We start from the raw sequence: 24442 nt of genomic DNA, 5'->3' as shown, positions 1-24442 counted from the left end.
CCCACATACTTGAGCTATCACCTCTGTCTTCCAGAGTGCACATTAGTAGGAAGCTGGAATTAGAAGTGGAGCCAAGACTCAAACCCAGGTACTTGGATATGGGATATGAGCATCCCAACTGACATTTTAGCTTCTGCACTAAATGCCAATCCCCAGAAGGCTGAAATTTTATTCAGGAAGAATAAATGAATATTAAAAGATGTTAGGCTGGGTGTATGGTTAAGATGCCAGTTGGGATGTCTGTATCCTGTATCAGAGTACTTGGATTTCAGTCCCTGGATTGAGTTCTGGGCTCCTGGCTTCAACCTGGCCAAGAGCCAGGTGGCTATTTAGGGTGAACCTGCAGGTGGGAGCTTTGTCTGTCACTCTCTGCCTCTCAAATAAATTTTAAAGATAAGAATTGTATCTGACTTCTCAAAAGCCACATGAGCAAGAAGAGATTGGGTTGAAATATTAAAAAAAAAATTTAAAGGTGCTACCATGTCTAAATATTTGTGTTCTACCCTAACTCATATGTTGAAATCTTAACACTCAAGGTGATGGTAGTAGCAAGAGGGCCTTTGGAAGGTGTGTCCTCATGAATGGGTGAGTGCCCTTATGAAATGGGCCCAAGGGAATTTTCTTTTCCATTATGTGAAGACACAGTGAGAGGCATCATCTATGAACCAGAACTCAGGGCCTCCCCAGATACCAAATCTGCAGGCACCTTGGACATGATCTTGAGCTTCTCAGCTTCAGAACTGTGATAAATAAATTTCTGTTGTTTACAAACTACCCAGTGTGTGGTATTTTCTTATAGCAACCCAAATTAAGACAAAGGCGCAGTGCACCAAATTTTCTCCTCCTATTCCCCGTCTTGCCTTCTTTTCCTCTGCTATTCTTGCCCTCCACGATACTTTTCTATTTTAACGTGTCATGCTATGATATCCTGATACAGAAATGAGTTGGTCCAAGTGAAGATACGGGCTGTGGATGCTTAGTTGTCCTGCGTAGTAGCACATGGTAGTTTCTCAGAAAATGTACTGGCTTTAGACTGATACTTCGAGTAAAATCTGTTTAGAATTTTAGGTTTTCCAAATCACAGAGTTATACTGACTGTCTTAATGGCTTGTGATTTATTAGTAATCTTTTTATTTATTTATTTATTTATTTTTTATTTTTTGATAGGCAGAGTGGACAGTGAGAGAGAGACAGACAGAGAGAAAGGTCTTCCTTTGCTGTTGGTTCACCCTCCAATGGCCGCCGCGGCTGGTGTGCTGCAGCCGGCGCACCGCGCTGATCCGATGGCAGGAGCCAGGTACTTATCCTGGTCTCCCATGGGGTGCAGGGCCCAAGCACTTGGGCCATCCTCCACTGCACTCCCTGGCCACAGCAGAGAGCTGGCCTGGAAGAGGGGCAACCGGGACAGAATCCGGCGCCCCGACCGGGACTAGAACCCGGTGTGCCAGCACCGCAAGGCAGAGGATTAGCCTAGTGAGCCGTGGCGCCGGCCGATTTATTAATAATCTCAACTAAAACTTGCTCTGAGCTCTGGTTGCAGTCATATCCTAAAGTTTCCTATAGAGTACTTTCATTCTCTTTCATTTCACAAAAGGGCTAAGTCTTTTCTGAATATTAACAGAAGACATTTGAAAGATTTCTTAGCCAATGCTTTATAGCCACATGTGTTTGAACAGAGAGGCAATAGTTTCATTGGTTCTAAGGGAATTTATCTGAATGCATATCAAAGAACATAGGAAATCTCATGAAATCAACTGCCTATGCTTCTTTATTTTCTCTAAAACCAAATATTTCACTTACATAGCACTTTATAAACAGTAAAAATCTATAGTGGCAAGTCTGACTGTTTAAAGACACCATTATTGCGGGAGCTAAGTTTGTGGATCATAAACACTGTGTTAGAACTTTGGGCAAGTTGTCTGGAGTTTTGGTATAGCAGGGAAAGCTGCCGCTGGCATCCCATATGAATGCTGATTTGTGTCCCGGTTGCTCCACTTCCAATCCAGCTCCCTGCTAATGGCCTAGGAAAAGCAGCAGAAGCTGGACCAAGTACTTGAGCCTCTGCCATCCATGTGGGAGACTTGGATGAAGCTCCTGGCTCTTAGCTTCAGCCTGGCCCAGTGCTGGCATGAACCAACGGATAGATCTCTCTAACACTGACTTTCAAAAACAAACAAATAAAAACTTTCTTAGGTCCTCTAATAATGACTCTGTCCTTTGTTTTAGACCCTGTGTATTTAATCTGCATGTTAGATTCGTTTTCTCCAGACTTGAAACTGTGAAATTCTAGATGGCCAGGCATGTGAAACCTCAGATGGAAGTAGTTTCTGCCAGCTGGCACTGCGTGTCCCTCAAGAAGTGACCTCCTGCTGGACCCTGTCTTGATTGCCATTCCCTATGCTGCCCCTTCTCAGCTTGAAGAAGCCAGAGCGGTCATCGTCCCGTATCTCCTAACAGAAGTTAGGGTCCATTCTTCTGGGGAAGGGAATGTGTGGAGTCAGGCATGTTAATAGGCAGTCAGGTTGGTCGTGGTGGAAACTGAGGGTGCAAAATGCTTGTTTTCCCCGAGTTATCCTTAGCTAGGTCAAAAGTGCCTACCCCACTCCTTGAGAGCTTCCAATCTTATCTTGAGAATAGCAAGGGAGTGGCCATTTCATCCTCCTGAATTGTGAAAACAAGTTACCTATCCCAACCTTTTGATGGCTTTTTGCTTTATCATGAGCAAGCCAGACAGGGCAAATAAGATTACAAATCAGGTGTTTTGATGGGTTTTGTCTCCGACTTTTAACTAATGAGTGTCAGTTCCTCCCCCAAAAATTGCGCTTAAAAACCCCACTACCACCAGCCCCTTCAGGTTTTGCCTCGTTTGGAGCCCCCATCCTGGCTACTCCACCAGGTGGTCTTTGACTTAAATGAATCATGCTTTAAAAATAAATAAATAAATAAAAATTTATTTTTGAATCTCAAAAAAAAAAAAAAAAAAGAAAGAAAGAAAGAAAGAAAAAAGAAAACCTTCAGGCAATAAGGCAAAAGTGTATTCCTTAGAAATTGGAAAGAAACCCAAACCCTTGTACCTTCATGAAGATATTTCTCATGTCTGATGGGCTGAGTGTTTCTAATTATCAGACACCAGAGAAGCAAGTACTCCAAGTCTCTAGTAGGGCAGTAGTAAGGTATATCCAAGGACATGTTTAACTCTCAGGGGGTGATATCTTTCTCAAAGGTCAGTACTCTTTCAACACACACTTTCCTGGAAGATAAACTCATCACCCACGGGGGATGGGAGGCCATGAGAAATAGAGTGAATGCCTTTAAATGGTGGTCCCCAAACTTTGGTCTCAGAACCCCATTACTCTTTCTCTTTTAAAGATTTATTTATTTACTTAATTTTTTATTTGAGATATAGAGTTGGAGAGAGAGAGGGAGAGAGAGAGAGAGAGAGAGAGAGAGAGAGAGAGGCCTTCCAACTGCTGATTAGCTCCCCAAATGGCCGCAATGGCTGGAGCTGAGCCGATCCAAAGCTAGAAGTCAAGAGCTTCTTTTGGATTTCCCATGTGGGTTCAGGGGCTCAAGCACTTGGGTCATCCTCCACTGCTTTCCCAGGCACATTAGCAGGGATCTGGATCACAAATGTAGCAGCTGGGACTCAAACCAGCACTCATACAGGATACCAGTGCTGCAGGCTGGGGCTTTAATCTGCTGTGCCACAGTGCCACCCCCTGCTCCTTAAAAATTAGACCCTAAAGAGCTTTTGTTTATGTGGGCAACATCTCTACTGATACTTACTAGACTAGAAATTGAAACTGAGAATTATGCACTGGGACATATAAGAAAACGTTCACTATCCATCAGAGCTACTTCACCACTCTGTGTCATGTGAATGAAAAAGGTAAATGACAAGGTAATATTATTATGAAAACAGTCTCAGCCGTAAAAGGGCTCTAGGGGACCTCTGGAAGTCACCAGATCACATTTTGAGAACTGCTACCTTACACTTGGAAGAGCCAAATTATTTTGTTTCATTAACATTTTTCTCATTATTAGCTTTAAAATATGTAGCTATACACTTTTCTTTTCCCGAGTTAACTTTCTTTGTATTTTAGTCTTTTTTTAGTCAACTGGTAATAAAATATCTTTTCTAAAGACAAATGTTTGAAATGATACTAGAAGTCAATGGGGAGATGGATGTTCATGTTACAAAAATTCATTTTAGAAACATAGTAAAAAAGCTAAAAGAAAAAAATAAGAAATTCAGTAATACAATAGTTAAATCTGTAAGCACAAAGCTATAAATTAGGTTCATCAAAGCCATGGTTTCACCCCTTTTGATATTTTCTGGGCCTGGTAGGGGTAAGGCCCTTACTCCTTGCTTGCCACTCCCTATTCACAGTGATGATGGTTAGACCATCAATCCTTAGGACATTTACAGCCTTTTCATTTAAGAGCCACAATTCCCCCTTTCTAGATTCGTGCCCTTACAATGTGCTGTTGTAGATTCTCTTGTCAACAGGTGAAAACTGTTTCTCAATCTCTAGACTCTAGGTTATATTTTGAGTTGCTTTGGACAATGGGCCATTAACAGACATGATGCAAACACAGGCTTGAAAATCACTTGTATCTTGTGGGGTGCTCGCTTGTTGCATCTGTTATTTTGGGAACTCGACGTGACCAAGCTCAGGCTAGCCTGCTGAAGAGGCTGTGGAGGCAACTGAGGTGCTCCAGCCAATGACCAGGCTATTGCCTGGCTTGTGGGTGAGGCTATCTCAGGACCACCTGCCAGCCAACCAGGCAATGGACTTGCAGACACCTACGTGAGCCAGTCAAAGCCAACAGGAGAAGGAGAAGGGTCAAGCCCAAATCACCAACCCATAGAATCATGAATTAAATAAATGCTTCTTGTCTTAAGCTATAAGTTTTGGGATGATTTTAGTACAGTACAAAGACGAACACATACATTAAATCATGTTTTATTTGGAACTACTTGTGACACACTTAGAGTTAGGGAAAAGAGTCTCTCTGGGCCTAATTGTATCATGGGTGCTTTCTGGTTTTTTTTTTTTTTTAATTAATTAATTTATTTATTATTATTTTTTTTTATTTTTGATAGGCAGAGTGGACAGTGAGAGAGAGAGACAGAGAGAGAAAGGTCTTCCTTTGCCGTTGGTTCACCCTCCAATGGCCGCCGCTGCAGCCGGCGCACCGCGCTGATCCGATGGCAGGAGCCAGGATCCAGGTGCTTTTCCTGGTCTCCCATGGGGTGCAGGGCCCAAGCACCTGGGCCATCCTCCACTGCACTCCCTGGCCATAGCAGAGAGCTGGCCTGGAAGAGGGGCAACCGGGACAGAATCCGGCGCCCTGACCAGGACTAGAACCCGGTGTGCCGGCACCACAAGGCGGAGGATTAGCCTATTGAGCCACGGCGCCGGCACTTTCTGGTTTTAAACTTTCCTCTTCTATACTTCAAGGAAAGCTTTTCTACTTTTCTACTTCAAGGAAAGTAATATTTTCATTAAGGTCAGCAGTAATTCTATGTCAAATTTTGTACATTATAGTTTTCACATTAATTTTTCCTTTTTTCTTCAACAATTTCACTGGATCCTGCTATAAGGATGACATTCTGATGTGTTCGTTTTGAGTGAGATAACAATATAGGCTAAACGCTTTGAAAAAGTCCCAAATGTCATATACATGAAGTATCACAATCACTGTCTCACCATGAATAGAGTTACATAACTGTTGTAGGGAGGAGAATGGCCCCCTTGTAAGAGTTACTTGTCTCACCCAATAACTGTCCATCTGTCCACAGCACCTGGCAGGAAGTTTCCTGGCTTACCTGAGACTTGAAGTAAGTTTCCTGTGGGGTGGCGAGGACGTCTGCGGACGCAATATCTAAATGCATGAGTGTCTGCCGAAAGGAAGGCCGATTGCGAGGTTTACTCTGCCTGAAAGTAAAAAAGACAGCTGCGTGTTTCGGAAGTTGTGTCCAAGAGGATGGATACTCTATGGAACTTTTAGAAAAGGTATTTACTCCAAATTGGCCATATGTCAGTTTTCATGTACTGAAGAGCAAAAGGAAAATGTAATTATGAGATAATATCTGATGATGAAATGGAAACCTAGAATCAGTGAACTATTGGATGATAATCCATCTAGATGGTAAAGTAATAATAGTCATCATTTACTAAAGCCTACTATTTCAAGACATCATACAAAAATTTTTCTTCATAAATTTTAATTAGTTGGTATACAACAACTCTAGGAATAGGTGCTGTCACTATTTTACAGATGAGAAAGTTGACTCTTGGGTGACATGCCCAAAATCACAAGTTGGAGAAGGGCAGAGTTAGCATTTCAGCCCCAAAATTCTCAAACTCCACAGCTCCTAGTCTTCACTCTAAGGTGATCTCTTCAAATACATGTTAAAGACTTCCCTGCTGTTATAGAGTTTTATATATACTTTTGAGGAAGAAGGTAAAAAGAGTGGGGAAAACATATTTCTTACCATGTCTGTTTCATAAGGATCTTGAATCCATCAGGGCAGGTGGAAGGAACTGGAAGGTGCAGGCTATTGCTTCCAACACCCCAAATGATGGCTGAAGAATCTACATCTTTGTAAGGAATCTCCCCTGTCAACAGCTCCCAAAGCACCACTCCAAAAGACCTATGGTGATACCAGGAACAGGTTCAAGACATTTCAGAAACACTTGTTTCTATGTCTATTATTTATTAAGTTTAATCAAATGAAGCACACACCTAATTTAAAAATTGTAATATTGTCATAAGAAAAACAGAAATATCCAGGAAAACTTTAAGGGGTAACCAACACTTCCAGATATTAAAATATATTATCACAGGGCCTCAATAATTAATTCTGGTGCCAGAATAAACAGCCAGACTAATGGACGGGAATAGAAATACAGAAATAGGGGCAAGCTTTATGGTATAATGGGTAAAACCACCGCCAGTGATGCCAGCATTCCATACAGGTGCCAGCTTGAGTCCTGGCTGTTCCACTTCCAATTCAGCTCCCTGCTAATGGACTGGGGAAAGCAGTGGAAGATGGCCCAAGTGTTTGGGCCCTTGCCACCAACATGGAAGACCTGGATGAAGCTCTTGGCTTCAGTCTGGCCCAGCCATGGCTGTTGTGGTCACCTAGGGAGTGAACCAGTGGACGGAAGATCTCTATCATTCTCTATCTCTCTTGTTCTCTCTACAACTCTGACTTTCAAATAAATAATTAAATCTTTTTTATTTAAATAAATCCATAAATGGACCAAATGTATACAGACATTGGGTATACTTACATGAGAGAAGTGATGTAGGGAAAAACTGACTCAATGAATGTTGTTGGGACAACAGTGAACAGATTAAATCTACACCATACATCAATATAAATTATAAATGGATCAAATATTTAAATGTGATAAATGAAATAATAAAAATCCTAAAAGAAACCTTCGAGGGGAGATTTCTATTATAACCCTGGGTGATAAAAGGCTTTTCTAACTATGAAACCTAGATGCCATAGAAGGAAAGACTGATAAATCAAATTGTATTTTAAAACACATTTTGGCTAACCTTTTATATAATAATTGTTATTACTCTATAAAATATTCATTAATTAATGAGAATGAAGACCAGAAATTTGAGCAAAGAATGTGAGTGCTCACAACTAAGAAATTACAATTGGCTCTTGAACATACCAAAATATGCATAACTTTGCTTATAATAAAAGGAATACAAATTGAAATGTACCCAAGATACCATTGTTTACCTACATGCTTGGCCAAAGTTCCTAAGTTTAACACATTTTGTTGGTAAAGCTGAGAAAACCCTCATACTCTATTTTGGTGGGAACTTAAATTGGTATATTCCCTAGGAAGGACACTTTGGTAATAATCTTATGAGTGACAAATGTTCCCACATTTCTTTTTATTTACTTAGTTATCCTATTACTCTAGTTTGACATGCAATTTTTTTTAGAAAATTTATGTATTTATTTGAAAGGCAGATAGAAACAGAAGAGAGAGAAAGAGATCTTCCATCCACTGGTTCACTCCCCAGATGGCTTCAATAGCCAGGGCCGGGCCAGCCAGAAGCCAGGAGCCTAGAACCCCATCTGGATCTCCCTTGTGGGTACAGGGGCCCAAGGACTTGGGCCATTTTCTGCTGCTTTCCCAGGCACATAAACAGGGAGCTGGATTGGAAGTAGAGTAGCCAGGACTCAAAACCAGTGCCCATATTGGATAGTGGTATTATAGACAGTGGCTTAACCTGCTATATCACAATCCTGGCCCCTACATGCAATTTTTTAAAAAAATTATTTATTTATTTGAAAGGCAGAGCTACAGAGATGCAGAGAGAGACAGAGAGAAAGAGGTCTTCCATCTGCTGGTTAACTTCCCAGATGACTGCAATGGCTGGAACTGAGCCGACCCGAAGTCAGGAGCCAGGAGCTTCCTCTGGGTCTTCCATGCAGGTGCAGGGGCCCTAAGACATGAGCCATCCTCCAAAATGCCCCCGCAGAGAGCTGGATTGGAAGAGGAGCAGCCAGGACTTGAACCAGTGCCCATATGGGATGCCGACACTGCAAGTGGTGGCTCCACCTGCTATGCCATAGCACCAGCCCCTCTACACGCAATGTTAACATTTGTTATTTGTTTGGTTTTAAGCCTGAAAGCTACTACTCGCCAATTTTAAGGGGGAAAAAAGCAACTGCAGGGGAAACTTCAGAGGAAAAACTGATACTGATAAACAAACAAAGCACAGCTCATAGAGGCTGTTCAATAAAAGCGCAAATGGTCTTACTTATGTCCCTAAAATAAGTCTAGAACACTGAACTCTATGACAGCAAAATATGTTACTGATTTGTGTCATCACGTATGAGTCATCAAGAACAGATAAACGTTGTTTAATGTACTTTCCTCAAGACACGTGGTGATTATGCAGTACATTTCAGAAAGACTTCTATACCAGATGGCCATCTAGAGTAAACTTTGTTTTCCAGAAGGTTTTGAATGTTCTCTGAAGGCCCCCCAAACTACTGATCTACTGAATGGATATTCGCCCTTACTCCCCTCTACTCTTTCTCACCAAATATCATACTGGGTGGTTCCTCAGATAATGAGACAGTAATCAACTAGAAGTGAGCAACACTGAAGAATATTCTGGGGAAATAAAAGTGTTGCAGGATAAAAGTGTTAAGAGGGTGAAAGTGGGAAAAGGCTTTCTGGCTGGCACAAGTGATGTCACTCACCAGATGTCGACTTTTTCTGAGACAGGTTCATTCCGTATCACCTCTGGTGCCATCCATGCAACGGTGCCAGCAAAGGACATCTTGGTACTTTTATCGCTGAGTTCCTTAGATGTCCCAAAATCTGAAATTTTTACTGCATCTGTGTGAGTCACTAAGACACTTTAAAAAGAAATAAAGAAAACATCCAGATCATTAGTACTAATGAAAACCATGACTCTAAATGGCAACTGAAGGTTTTGCTCACTGCCTCCTACTTTGCAGAATTCAACCTGTAATTTCGAATATTACCAGAGCATTAGCTATGCATTAGAAAAAGCATCATTCGTATTTGTGAGGAAGCTTAGCAGAGTGCACTTTTAACACCTGGTTTTATCCTGCCTCCACCGCCTGCTAACTATGTGATCTTTGCCAAATTACCTATTCTTCTAAGCCAGTTTTCTCATCTGTAAGATGGAGGCAATTCAAGTCATAGCATCTTATCCACAATTCAGAAAGGCAAAAAGCTTTCAAAATGGTTTACGATTTTAAAAAAGATATATTTATTTATTTGAAAGGCAAAGTTACATGAGAGAGGGAGAGAGAAAGGAGGGAGAGATCTTGCATCTGCTGGTTCACTCCCCAGATGGTTGCCAGAGCCAGGACTGGGCCAGGCCCAAACTATGAGCCAAGAACTCCACCTGGTAGGAGGGACTCAAGTACTTAACCATCATCTGCAGCTTACTAGGAACATTAGCAGCGAGCTGGATCAGAAGCAGAGTAGCCAGGACTAGAACCAGCACTCGGTTATGGGATGTGGGCATCCTACGTGGCAGCTTAACTTGCTGTGCCACAACGCTGGCCCCTGTGAATATTTTTTCGTATGTATAAAGCAAACTTCATCCTATTTTGTGTGACTATCACAGGTTCCACTATAGATATGTGAATGTGGCTGGTGACAGTTTGGGCACCAGTCATGATGGATGCCTATGTCACCTTTCTGAAGTTACCTGTCTCTAAGAGTTTTGAAAAAGGGATTAATGGGCCTGAACTAATGCCCTCGTAGAATTTTCATTTTAAATTAAATTTTGAATTAAATGATATAAGATACGTAAAGCACCCACGCTCAATAAACATCTTAGTTGCTCCATCTCCTATCCAGATTTCTGCTAATGTACCCTGGGAAGGAGCAAATGATGGCTCAAGTGCTTGGAACTCTGCTACCCACATGAGACACTCAGATGGAGTTCCTGGCTCTTGGCTCAACTCAGCCCAGCTCTGGCTGTTGTGGGCATTTGGGGGAGTCAACTAGCAGATGGAAGCTCTCTCTTGTCTCTCTATTGCTCTGCCTTTCAAGTACATGAAAATAAATAATTTTTAGAGTGATGAAGTTTTTTATTATTTCAGAATAGTTTTAAATTTACAAAACAGATATGGTATAGTTGTACAAAGATTTCTCATATATCCCATATCCAGCTTCCCCTGTTTTTAAACATATTAGTATATTTGTCACAATCCATTAAAAAAACAACAAAAACGAATATATATATATAATATAATGTATGAAAACTTTAACTGTGGTTGATACAAATTCCTATTTCCCAACAACAAAACAAAATAGCTGGAAAATAAGCTCTAGAACTCACTTTGGTGATTTGAGATCACGATGAATAATCTTATGGAGATGCAAATAATTCATTCCACTTGCAATCCCTGTGGACCAGTCTACCAGCAGTCGAGGTGTGATCTTCCTGCCAGCTCGCAAGACCTCATAGAGTTGGCCATGAGCACAGTATTCCATGATGATACAGTAACATGGGGCCTGAGTACAAACACCCCTTTCAAGAAAACACAAACAAGTGCATAAATACATACATACAAACATATTTATATTTACATTTATATTTTAAGAATATTTATTAACTTTAAGAAGATACGAACAGAATGAATGTACACTAATACATGTAATAATAATGTAACTAATAATATCCAAATTATTTTTTAACATGGATACAGAAACTATTATTAAACCACCCCTCTCCCCCAAGTCTACAGGTTTCTCTATTAGGCACATAGATTTCTGTTTTGTTCACTCCAGATACCACACGCTGTGCTGTGTCTGGTGGTTTTCTGTGGAACCATTCCATTCTGGGGCAAAGAGCACCCTCTCTTGAGGTTTGTGTAGGCTATGACACCCAGTTAAAGTCTTCAGCCAGCCACCAGTTCGTCTCCTGTCTCTTAGGCTGCCATAGGTCAGGAAAGACTTTCGAGAGCATGCTTGAGGCACTTATCATGTTAAGGACATGCAACAATAGCGGCATATGAAGAAGTATAATTCATCTGCAATTTCCCTGCCTTTTTGTGCCGGTCACATGCCACAAAGCTGTTCCTGTTACTCCCCTCTCATTTTCAAGGCTACCCAGAATTCTCTTGATTTCTAACAAAATTTTTTCTTCCAAGTTTCTGTGATTTGACTTTAAGGAGAGCTCAGTGGAGGAGAATCATACAGTAGGTACAAGTAGATAATTTAATTATCATGACAGAAATAATGAATAGGGAATAAATAATGTAATGTGTTGAAGAAAAATAGTTGTTTGAGGATACTCAGCATTCTGCTCCACTGTGTTTTAACTTGTCACACAAACACAGAAACGGTCTAGCAGTGACAACACTACGTACTTTTCATCTTTCTTGACTGACGAATGAGAAGCAATCACTCCATCAGCCCTACAAGGCTGCAAGGCTTCTTAGAAGCTATAAATAACAGTTCTATAATCACTTCTAATTGCTACCTTTTCTTCCCTTGGCACTGAATTCCATTAAGAATAGTCAGGTTGGGTTTTCTTAAAAGAATATTTAAAAAATTGGAAGGAAAAAAGAACATAATATTATTTTGCACTTTCCCTTCTGTATATGGCTCTGGCTAGCATCAAAAAAAGCTGTAAGCACAGAAATCAGTATCCAAAGACAGATCTGTTAAAATCTAATCATGCTCTCCCATCTTCCAGACAGTTCTGAATTTGATTCATTGGCCAAGCAACACATGGCACAGATGGCAGCAAACACAACACTGTACAATGCCCCAAGAGCATGGGGTAATGGGCCAGGGACACAGTCTCACTATTGTTTCCCATGAAGAGGTAAAGACTACTCAAGTATCTTGAGCACAGAGAGTTGGCACTAGCATGGCAATGCTTGACCAACAAGGCTGAAAACTGCATAGGCAGGTAGGAGGGTTGGAAGGGTGAAGTGGGAAAAAGATGGAGGAACATGGAAGAAGCAAAAATAAAGAAAGGAAAAATAATGCTTCTCATACCTTCACCCTTTCAGGACACATTTCTACCTCCAGTTGCCCAGGGCATCCTGCTAGAAGGCCCACTTTTTGGAACACACAGCCTAGTTCACTTCAGGAGGCCAAACATCCATGCTAATCATTAGAGTATTCTGTGTCCAACTTGATGTCCCAGTGATCTAAGTTTAAAAATCCTTTGTTTGGGGCTGACACTGTGGTGTAGTGGGCATCTCTGCTGTAGTGCCAGCATCCCAAAGGGGTGCTGGTTTGAGTCCTAGCTGCTCCTCTTCCAATCCAGCTCTCTGCCATGGCCTGGGAAAACAGTAGAAGATGGCCCAAGTGCTTGGGCCCCTGCACCTGTGTGGGAGACCTGGAAGAAGCTCCTGGCTCCTGGCTTTGGATCAGCTCAGCTCCAGCCACTGTAGCCATTAGGGGAGTGAACCAGCAGATGGGAGACCTCTCTCTTTGTCTTTCCCTCTCTCTGTGTGTAACTATATCTTTCAAAATAAATAAATAAAATATTTTTTAAAAAGCCCTTGGCCTTTTGTCCCCTTTAGGAGGGTACAGTATATGGCTGTCTCGGTGAAGGAAACAAGAGGGTCTCTATTCATTTGTTTGTCTAAAATAATCCTCCTGTTATCTTTGGAAATTTATCACCCTTGGAAACATTGTTACTGATCTCTATAGCATTTCATTGTGGCTGCACATCCGCTTGGCCTTAATAGGACTGCCAGTGATGAAATTACTATAGCAACTGACACTGTCTCCCATGTCCTCTGCATGAATGTCCCTTTACAAGGAAATGAATCCAAAGTTTCTTTCAGTCTCTCAGATCCTGGCAGGATATTTCTCTTTTTGTCATACATCTTTTTTTTTTTTTTTTTTTTTTTGACAGGCAGAGTGGACAGTGAGAGAGAGAGACAGAGAGAAAGGTCTTCCTTTTGCCGTTGGTTCACCCTCCAATGGCCGCCGCGGCCGGCGCGCTGCGGCCGGCGCACCGCGCTGATCCGATGGCAGGAGCCAGGAGCCAGGTGCTTTTCCTGGTCTCCCATGGGGTGCAGGGCCCAAGCACCTGGGCCATCCTCCACTGCACTCCCTGGCCACAGCAGAGGGCTGGCCTGGAAGAGGGGCAACCGGGACAGAATCCGGCGCCCCGACTGGGACTAGAACCCGGTGTGCCGGCGCCGCTAGGCGGAGGATTAGCCTAGTGAGCCGCGGCGCCGGCTTGTCATACATCTTTTCACTGCCAGAATGGATTTTGCTTGGGAATCAAAATTCAATCTCAGCACTGATTTAAACTCCCTACCTGTACCAGCGATTTCTATCTTGACTTTGAAGATGTGATTCCAACTGAGGTTTACCATATGATAGTTGTAGCTTTACGAGTTTTATCAAGAAAGGATCCCTCTTGGGGCTGAGAGAAGTTCCTTCTACTTTAGGGAAGGGGGATCTGTAAGTTATTTTATTTCTACTCATTGGTAGCCTCATTGGTCACACTACTTTCCGAGTATCAGGTATACCAAGAGCCTCTGTTTCTAAACTATCATCTTACCTAAAGGCTGCTTTTCCTACTCTTCACCCTCCCTTTGCTACAGTCACTTAGCCGTACATTTGTTCAGGTCTATGACAGCATGTAAAGGCTGGCAAGGGAAGAAAGTCAAGGGGAAGGTTCAAATAGAATATTTGGAGCTCAACATTTCCAAGTTCGGTGACTTCTACAAGTTTATCTTTGACCCTCTTCCTCCTGTTAGGGATCCCAGTTGATATGAAAATAATAATCTAGACTACAAAGAAATAGTCACATACTCTTGGAAACAGTCACCTTGAGAAATGACTATAATGTGTAACATGATTATCATAACTATTATCACTAGATTCAGAAAGCTGAGTGGCTGAGTTCTTTCTAAGCGGCACATGCTCTGGCAAAATGAACTACTGCATTATAAGATGCTTATGGACATGACTCAGTTTTAATGGCCCTTTGGTACCCTCTTGAAGCACCTAGCATAGGCTATGGAGTGTTTTTGAAACATCTTTCAAAGCAGGTACTTATGTGTAATATATTGGGAGAAAAAATTCTCTATTTCTTAAAAAGAAGAAAAAGCCTTCACCTACTTGAATGCGATGATGTTGGGGTGCTTCAGCTTCCTCAGATGCTTGATATCCGTCTCATTCTGCTCTCTCACTTTCTTGATGGCCACCTCTTCTGCTCGAAACTTGCCCAAGAAGACAGCTCCTTGGGCTCCACTACCCAGCCACTGCAGCTCTGAGATCTCCTCAAATGGCACTTCCCAAGTATCTAGGCACACAAGCAAGAAATAAACTTGAAGGAATCTCAGAATTTGCTGAGGAACTATTCTGTGAGGCCATTCTGAAGGCACCCATGTCACTGTCACCAAGAGTGATCTCTAGCCCCTGTCTTCTACCAAAAAGTAGGCCTTTCTGTGGGCCCTGGTATGGCATATAATCATATATGCATACAGACCCAATTCTATCAACTTTTAACCACTGAAGTCAAGCAGATCAGAAATCTCCAATATGCTCTCCTCCAAACCAAACATCCTGACAGTCCTGCAGCCCCGTCTTCTCACTGAAGCATGCGTGTTCAGTCAATTCACCTGTTTCCACACCCCAATGATTCTTTCCTAAGAGCCTAATTATGCATTCTTCTTATCTTAGTACTTACCTTCTATTGAGTACTTACTATATATCAGACACCAGCATAGTGTTCTACATATATCATATGCTTAATCTTTATAGTAGTCCTACTACTCTTGTCTTATTATAGGTTTTTAAATATGAGAAAACTAAGGAATCAGGTAATTAAGTAGATTTCTCCAAGTCAGAGAGCTGGGAAGTGGCAGAACTGGGCCCACAACCCCAGAATTAGATGATTTCAGGGACGGTGCTTTGTCTGCCGGACCACATCGCCACTCACAGACTAACCGAGGGCCACTGCTTACACGAATGCAGCATTTTCACATTTCTATTTTCCTTAGAGCTTGCTTTTTTTTGCATCAAAAATTTAACAGAGTTATTTCTAAGTGGTGGTATTGTTGTAGTTTCACATTATATTCCTTTTCTGTGTAAAACAATTTTTTAATCACAAGCCTATGTTACTTTTATAATAAAAAAATACTATTTCAAACAAAACGCTTCAAAAATTCAATCAATGTGTGCTTTTTAACCTTATGAACACTAGAAAAAAAAAAAAAAGAGACTCCTTTGATCATTCTCCTGGTCCCCTTTTACTAGGACACTGTCACAGGGAAGAAATGAACATCAAAGAACTCAGAGCCCTGAGGAGTAAGGAGGAGGATAACGGTATTAAAGGTTATGTGAGATTCTTGTCAGATCACTAAAAGGCCACTGTCTGCAGAACATAGAACAAAGAAGTGTTGAGTTAGCTTTGAAGAAATTCTGGTGTTGAAAGCAAATCAACCCATTCGCTACAGCATGGATGAAGCAAGAGCAGAAAACATTTGTCAGTATCTAGAAGTACATTTTTCTATTCTCTAATTTTCTCTACCTCAAGAGAAAATAAGTTCTGTAGGTTCTTAATAAAATGTAACTTATCATTACAATAGCTAATTCTTAACCTTCAGAATATAACTAATACATCTCTCCCTTTCAAATAAATAAATTATAAAAAGAGGAAGAAAGGGGAAGGCGTTGTGATGCAGTGGGTTAAGCTGCCACTCAGGATGCTCACAACCCATAACTGAGTGCCTGAGATCGAGTCCCATCTGCACTTCCAATTCAAGTTCCTACTAATGTGCAGGTGATGGCTCAAGTACTTGAGTCCCTGCCACCCACATGGGAGACCTGGATGAAGTTCCTAGCTCCTGACTTCAACCTGGCCTAGCCCCAGCTGCTGCAGGCATTTGGGAAATGAACCAGTGGATAGGAGATCTCTTTCTCTCTCTCCATTGCTTTTTCAAATACATAAAAATAAAATAAACTTTTAAAGACACATATATAATGACATATATTACATATAGAAAAAAATAGGTGGTTATGGGATGGGCATTTGACCCATTATCCTGATACAAGCAATACTGTAGGTTTCTGTTCTATTGAAATTGAACAAATGCTATAGAAAGTTACATCTGTCCAAACTACAAATAGCTCACACATATGAAATCACCAAAAAACCAAGTAATACCAGGTGAGATCTGGGAGGAAACAGTGAGTTAAAGCTTCACTGTTTTCAGTATCTTCAGAGTTTTTACAGCAAGTATCAAGAGGCCCATGACATCCCATTCTCATCCCCACAATCCTATGCAGCACACACAGTAGGAAGATGTTGCTGGCCTACTGTAAGGGAATCTTCCTCAAAAGGGTTCCAGGGAAGAACTGAAGACAGCATTTCGACCATTTTGGGGGCTGAATAAAGTACTATTACAGGATTCTGGGGCGAGAACATAACAGGACAGTATATGTTTTTTGTTTTTTGTTTTTTTGTTTTTTTTTTTTTTTTGACAGGCAGAGTGGACAGTGAGAGAGAGAGACAGAGAGAAAGGTCTTCCTTTGCCGTTGGTTCACCCTCCAATGGCCGCCGCGGCCGGCGCGCTGCGGCCGGCGCACCGCGCTGATCCGATGGCAGGAGCCAGGTGCTTTTCCTGGTCTCCCATGGGGTGCAGGGCCCAAGGGCTTGGGCCATCCTTCACTGCACTCCCTGGCCACAGCAGAGAGCTGGCCTGGAAGAGGGGCAACCGGGACAGAATCCGGCGCCCCGACCGGGACTAGAACCCGGTGTGCCGGCGCTGCAGGCGGAGGATTAGCCTAGTGAGCCGCGGTGCCAGCCAGGACAGTATATGTTAAATAACCTTACAAAGATCAAGTCACTCTAATTTTAATACAATACTAAAATCAGGCCAACGTTTGGGTGACTTTTTCCCTGTTGACTCAATCTTTATTTACTATTACATATTATAAGCTTAAAAAAGATTATAAAAATCAGAAAAACATATTTTATCTTAAATTCCATCTCCACTTGTCATCTTCCCTTCTAGCATTCAGCCTTGTTTACAGCTGTGTAAATGTTGCATGTGATATGTAATTTTTCTTTTTTCATGTGTTATGGACTAGGACTGGGGAATCTTTTCTCTCACTTTTTTCCATCACTTGTTGGCCATACAAAACTATCAATTTAAAAATTAACCTGCTATTGGGGCCGGTGCTGTGGCACAGTAGGTTAATCCTCCACCTGCGGTGTCGGCATACCATATGGACTCTGGTTCTAGTCCTGGCTGCTCCTCTTCCCATCCAGCTCTCTGCTGTGGCCTGGGAAGGTGGTGGAGGATGGCCCAGGTCCTTGGGCCTCTGCACCCGCATGGGGGACCGGGAGTAGGCTCCTGGCTTCGGATTGACACGGCTCCAGCCATTGTGGCCATCTGGGGAGTGAACAAGCGGATGGAGGACCTCTCTCTCTCTACCTCTCACTGTCTGTAACTCTGCCTCTCAAATAAATAAATAAAATATTTTTTATTAACCTGCTATAGATTTATTGAAATTCAAGTCCCCACTGTGGTTGCCTTGGCAAGACCAGACCAAATGACTTCGTAACCCTTAATATGGTCCATGGGCCAGAAGTTCCCCACCCCTGTTAATATGTGTTCTTCAGATAGCCACAGTCTTAAAAGTTTCAGCAGCTGTTTATTATACTCTCTTGCCTTTTCTGTGTGTGATTAAGTGATTCTATCTTTTGTTTTGTCAGTTTAAATTTGACACTGTTTCTTTATATTATTTCCTCAGCATCAATCCCTAGGTTAAGGAGTAGTTTCCAGCCTCTGGTACATACATTCCGAATTGCTACCCAAAAGCATTTTGCTAGACAGTGGCAATGTCTGAATATGTTGCTTTCACAACTTTGCCAATAGAGAATGTGAGCAGTGACTTTTTTTTGGCTATAACCTTGTGTGTTTTTTTTTTTTTTTCTTTTGAGAGGCAGGGTTATAGTCAGAAGGGGAGAGACTTTTTTTTTTTTTTCTTAAAGGTTTATTTATTTATTTGAAAGTCACAGTTACAGAGAGAGGAGAGGCAGAGGCAGAGAGAGAGAGAGGTGTCTTCCACCCATCTGCTGGTTCACTCCCCAGCTGGCCGCAATGGCTGGAGTTGTGCCAATCTGAAACCAGGAGCCAGGAGCTTCTTCCGGGTCTCCCACACAGGTGCAGGGGCCCAAGGACTTGGGCCATCTTCTACTGCTTTCCCAGGCCATAGCAGAGAGCTAGACTGGAAGAGGAGCAGCTGGGTCTCGAACCAGCACCCATATAGGATGCCAGTGCTTCAGGCCAGGGCGACAACCCGCTGCGCACAGTGCCGGCCCTGTTTGTAAGCTAATTAGGGATAGTGTTCTATAAGTTTATGCTAGTTTAATTGCCAGTGATGTAGAATATTTCCTCCACATTTGTTTTATACTCACATGTGCTTTGTATGAATTTTCAAAACCCTTTTGCTCATTTATCTATTAGGGTCTTGAAGTTTTTTTTTTTTTTTTTTTTTTTTTTTTTTTTTTTTTGACAGGCAGAGTGGATAGTGAGAGAGAGAGACAGAGAGAAAGGTCTTCCTTTTTGCCATTGGTTCACCCTCCAATGGCCACCGCGGCCGGCGTGCTGCAACCGGCACATCACGCTGATCCGAAGCCAGGAGCCAGGTGCTTCCCCTGGTCTCCCATGCGGGTGCAGGGTCCAAGCACTTGGGCCATCCTCCACTGCACTCCTGGGCCACAGCAGAGAGCTGGCCTGGAAGGGGGGCAACGGGAACAGAATCCTGCGCCCCAACCGGGACTAGAACCCGGTGTGCTGGCACTGCATGGTGGAGGATTAGCCTATTGAGCTGCGGCGCCAGCCAGGGTCTTGAAGTTTTTATAAACTCAAAGAAGCTCCCTATGTATGTCTTTGATTCAGATGAAGAAACTAGTTTTATAAGCCTTTGCCTTTCAATTTTATTTTTTAACAGAATATTTAATATGAGGCTATTTCAAAAAGTTTATGGGAAAATGGAATTAAGAGATGAAATTTATTTTTGTCCAAAATTTAAGACCTTGCATAGTTTTTTCATAATATGAATTTTCCATGAACTTTTTGAAGGCTCCTTATGCAGCTGTACGTCATTTCTTTTGTACTTTCTTCCACTGACTAGCCTATCTTCTATCAGGTATCTACAGCTGATTTTTAAAAATTTAATCTTTACATCCATCTGGAGTTTATTTTTTTAAAGATTTGTTTATTTATTTCAAAGGCAGAGCTACAGAAACAGAGGCAGAGAGAGACAGAGAAGCCTTCCATCTCCAAATGGCCGCAATGGCCGGAGCTGGGCCAATCCAAAGCCAGAAGCTAGGAGCTTCTTCTGGGTCTCCCACATGGGTGCAGGGACCCAAGGACTTGGGTCATCTTCTAGTGCTTTCCCAGGCCACAGCAGAGAGCTGGATCGGAAGTGGAGCAGGCGAGACTAGAAGTGGCACCCATATGGGATGCAGTCACTGAAGGTGGCGGCTTTACCTTTTACACAACAACACCAGCCCCCTGGAGTTTACTTTGAGGTATGATGTGAAGATAGATATAAATTAATTTTTCCATACAGCTATTTAGTAGTGATTCCAAAATAATTTATTCAGTAGTGCTTTCTTTTCATATTGCTTTATGGTGCTTACACTGTAATTTATCATTTTTTTGTTTGTTTTTTAAAAGATTTATTTATTTGAAAGTCAGAGTTACACAGAGAGAAAGAAGAAGAGGTAGAGGCAGAGAGAGAGGTCTTCCATCCTCTGGTTCACTCCCCAGTTGGCCACAACAGCCAAAGCTGTACCTATCCAATGCCAGGAGCAAGGAGCTTCTTCCAGGTCTCCCATGCGGGTGCAGGGGCTCAAGGACTTGGGCCACCTTCCACTGCTTTCCCAAGCCACAGTAGAGAGCTGGATTGGAAGTGGAGAAACTGGGACTTGAACTGGTGCCCATATGGGATGCTGGCACTGCAGGAGGCTGCTTTACCCACTATGCCACAGCGCCGGTCCGAACATATTTTTTTTAAGAAATAATTCCTATTAGTATTTTAATAAAATGAGAAATAAATTTATTATTAAAATACAAATGACAAATACATATGGCACTCAAATACCAAGTGTTCAGGATATTATTAATAAAGAATAAAATTCTTGGTGCCAGTGCTATGGAATAGCAGGTTAAAACCTTGGCCTGCATCCTTTATGGGTGCTGGTTCGAGTCTTGGCTGTTCTACTTCTGATCCAGCTCTCTGCTAATGTGCCTGGGAAAGCAGCAGAGAAGGGCCCAAGTGCCTGGGTTCCTGCACCCATGTGGGAGACCCAGAAGAAGCTCCTGGCTTCTGGCTTCTGCCTGGCCCAATCATTTGGGGAGTGAACTAGAAGATATGCAATCTCTCCTTCTTTCTTCTCTTAAACGGTTCTTTCAAATAAATAAAATAAATTTTTTTCAAGATTTATTTATTTTGGGCCAGCACTGTGGTATAGTAGGATAAGCTTTCGCCTGTGGTGCCAGCATTCCACATAGGCTCCAGTTTGTGTCCTGGCTGTTCCTCTTCTGATCCAGCTCTCTGCTATGGCCTGGGAAAGCAGTAGAAGATGGCCCAAGTGCTTCAGCCCCAGCACTCCAGTGGGAGACCTGGAGGAAGCTCCTGGTTCCTGGCTTTGGATTGGCGCAGCTCTGGCCGTTGAGGCTATTTGGGGAGTGAACCAGTGGATGGAAGATCTTTCTCTCTGTCTTTCCCCCCTCTGTAATTCTACCTCTCAAATAAATAAATAAAATATTAAAAAATATTTATTTATTTAATTAAAAGGCAGAGTCACAGAGAGGCAGAGGCAGAGGCAGAGGCAGAGGGGGATCTTCCATCAGCTGGCTTGTGCCCTCCCTGCCAAACAGCCGAAACGGCTGGAGCTGGGCTGATCCGAAGCCAGGAGCCAGGGGCTTCTTCTGGGTCTCCCACATCGGTGCAGGGGCCCAAGTAGTAAGGCCATCTTCCACTGTTTTCCCAGGCCATAGCAGAGAGCTGGATTGGAAGTGGACCAGCCAGGCTGCTATGCCACAGCACTGGCCCCTAAATAAATAAAACTTAAAAAAAAAAAAAAAAAAAAAGAAGAAGGAGAAAAATTTCCTCTACCAATTGTTACTCAGTCCTTTACTACTGAGCTGTATTCAGCCAAGTCTTAACTATCATTGGGAAAATAAAGGGGATAGCATTGGTAATTCAATGTAAAATAAAGTAATATTACTGCCTTGTCCCTATCAATCTTTTTACTAGAACTAATTACCAGAAATAAAACTGATTGGTGTGAATTCAGTCTTTTTTGTCCCATCTCAAAGTCCCTGTCAACATCTAGCGGGGAGCCAAGGAATGGGAAAACGGCAGAAGAAAGGAAGTAAGGATAAGGATGTACAAAATTGCAGCCTAGATTTCAATGAGTGAGATAATTAACCTCATAATGATAGAGGACTATCCACGCTCTCTCCAGGGTGAGTCCTAGACTTTTTGCTGCCTTTTTTTTTTTTTTTTTTTTGGTCCCCATTGGTACCCTTCCCGGCTTCTGTCGTCTCTTTGATTCATCACTATGACTACTGTCTTCATTCCAACACCCACCATGATCCCTAGGACTAAGAAAAAGCCACATGTCCACCCACTTCAAGGCAGCAGTTCTCCTTTGTTTATTCAGACATGGCTATGACAGTTACTAGCTTTGAGACTGGAAACTATTTGGCAATAAAAGATTTCAATTACACATACTGCCTTAATTGGATCTCATACTAAAAGGGAGATTAAGACATTATTAAACATTAAAAAAAAAGTAGTGAAATTTTCTCCTAAGTACCAAATGTAGGGACAAGTCTGTTAGATGCAGGATTAAAGATTAGCTCCTGATCCCAGAGCTGACAAGGAAAACACTAAGTTTCTGGCTAGCAAATCTCTTTTCTGTACCATAGCAACATCAGCCCTCAATAGGCAGTATACTGTAATCTATCAAAAGAGGTAGACACCTGCTATACTTTTGAAAGAATTTTAAGCCGACTAGGCCTGCTTCTTACTTATTCCTGAAGTAAGCCTCTCTGAAAGCCACATAATCAACTGGGAGACAAATTAAGTACAAGCTTTTGGAACAGTAAAAGCATTTTAAAGGTTCATTTTTAGCAGACATCTAGGATGTGTCTGTTGAACTTCTTGTGAGTCTGAATCTCACTGATGTGTTTGAATTCCAAGATCTCCAAATTATCACTAAATTAAGTATGAGACTGGGCAAGTGGAGAGCCTAAAAATCAAATGCAGTTTATCACATAAGCAGATATACACATTAGGTTTTGTGTCTTATAAGAGAACATGGGAACTTTTTTTTTTTTTTTTTTGACAGGCAGAGTGGACAGTGAGAGAGAGAGAGACAGAAAGGTCTTCCTTTGCCATTGGTTCACCCTCCAATGGCCGGCGCGGCAAGCGCACCGCGCTGATCCAATGGCAGGAGCCAGGAGCCAGGTGCTTTTCCTGGTCTCCCATGGGGTGCAGGGCCCAAGCACTTGGGCCATCCTCCACTGCACTCCCTGGCCACAGCAGAGAGCTGGCCTGGAAGAGGGGCAACCGGGACAGAATCCGGCGCCCCGACCGGGACTACAACCCGGTGTGCCGGAGCCGCAAGGTGGAGGATTAGCCTAGTGAGCCACGGCGCCGGCTGAACTTTTTTTTTTTTTTAAGATTTATTTATTTATCTGGGAGAGAGAGTTACAGAGAGAAGGAGAGACAGAGAAAGAGGTCTTCCATCCGCTAGTTCACTCCCCAAATGGCTGTAATGGCCAGAGCTAAGCCAATCTGAAACCAGGAACCAAGAGTTTCTTCTGGGTCTCCCACATGGGTGCAGGGGCCTAAGCATTTTGGGCCATCTTCTACGGCTTTTCCAGGCCATTTAGAAGGGAGCTGGATTGGAAGTGGAGCTGCTGGGACTCAAAACTGGTGCCCACATGGGATGCCGGCGCCACAGAGATTTAACCTAATATGCCATAGCACTGGCCCTGAGAACTTTTAAAAATACAATGAATTAAGAACAGTTATCTCTGGGTTGTAGGATGACAAATGACTTTGATTTTCCTCTTTGTTTTATCTTTATTCATAATTTTAAAAATAATAATATTGGTTAATATAGGAATCTTCAACCTTTGTGTCACAGACAAGTTGTAGTTTCCTTGAAATCAGGGAGGGACACCGAGGGTTGCATATACAAGATATTGGAATATGGATGAAAGAGAGAGACCACAAGACAGGTAGATACACACACATAAAACCTGGGACTGACCGAGAATTTCTGCAAAGAGCAGGAACGGACGGCCAAGCAACCCTGAGAAGTACCTGGAATCAACAGGCCAGTAAATCCCAATAAGTTTATGGAGAATGAATACAAAGGGAGAAGGTGGCATTTGGTTTAAGGGAAAGTGTTTCCGAAATAGGAAAAAGAGATTGCATAAAAAACGTAACTTATGGTGACTGATGCTGACTGGCTGTTATGGGAAAGCTGTCAATAGTTTTGACTAAAAGAGATGAATACACTTTTAAGGGAGGCTTTGAAATCCAGTTATAAAATAACCTAACCTAATTTTGGTCCATATTTTTCCTTTCTAGATTTTTTTGATGAGAGATTTAATAAAAACAGAATAATTGACATAAGGCTACAAACATATTGATCAAAAGTCTTAAAAACAAGTCTTTCAGGACCGAGCACTGTGGCATAGTAGGTTAAGCCTCCACCTGCAGTGCCAGCATCTTATTTGGGTCCTGGTTCGAGTCCCAGCTGCTCCATTTTCTGATCTAGCTCCTTGCTGACAGCCTGGGAAAGCAATGGAGTATGGTCCAAGTGCTTGGGCCCTGCTACCATGTGGGAGACCCCGAGGAAGTTCCTGGCTCCTGGCTTT

General features: G+C 42.3%; 1 protein-coding gene across 3 annotated transcripts in view; it reads right to left on the bottom strand.

Moving 5' to 3' along the window:
- The window catches only part of MAP3K13 (mitogen-activated protein kinase kinase kinase 13), a 196498-nt gene that overhangs the window by 26507 nt on the left and 145549 nt on the right, over nucleotides 1-24442 (bottom strand). For all 3 annotated transcript variants that reach the window (XM_008266584.4, XM_008266585.4, XM_051818832.2), the window contains 5 exons: nucleotides 14640-14823; nucleotides 10879-11070; nucleotides 9257-9415; nucleotides 6503-6661; nucleotides 5834-5942 (listed from right to left, as the gene is read on the bottom strand). In XM_008266584.4, the coding sequence (XP_008264806.2) occupies nucleotides 5834-5942; nucleotides 6503-6661; nucleotides 9257-9415; nucleotides 10879-11070; nucleotides 14640-14823 (803 nt within the window). The remainder of the gene's footprint in view (nucleotides 1-5833; nucleotides 5943-6502; nucleotides 6662-9256; nucleotides 9416-10878; nucleotides 11071-14639; nucleotides 14824-24442) is intronic.

Source organism: Oryctolagus cuniculus, chromosome 4, assembly GCF_964237555.1.
Source record: "Oryctolagus cuniculus chromosome 4, mOryCun1.1, whole genome shotgun sequence".
Taxonomy (NCBI): domain Eukaryota; kingdom Metazoa; phylum Chordata; class Mammalia; order Lagomorpha; family Leporidae; genus Oryctolagus; species Oryctolagus cuniculus.
This window is presented reverse-complemented; position numbering and strand designations above follow the sequence as displayed.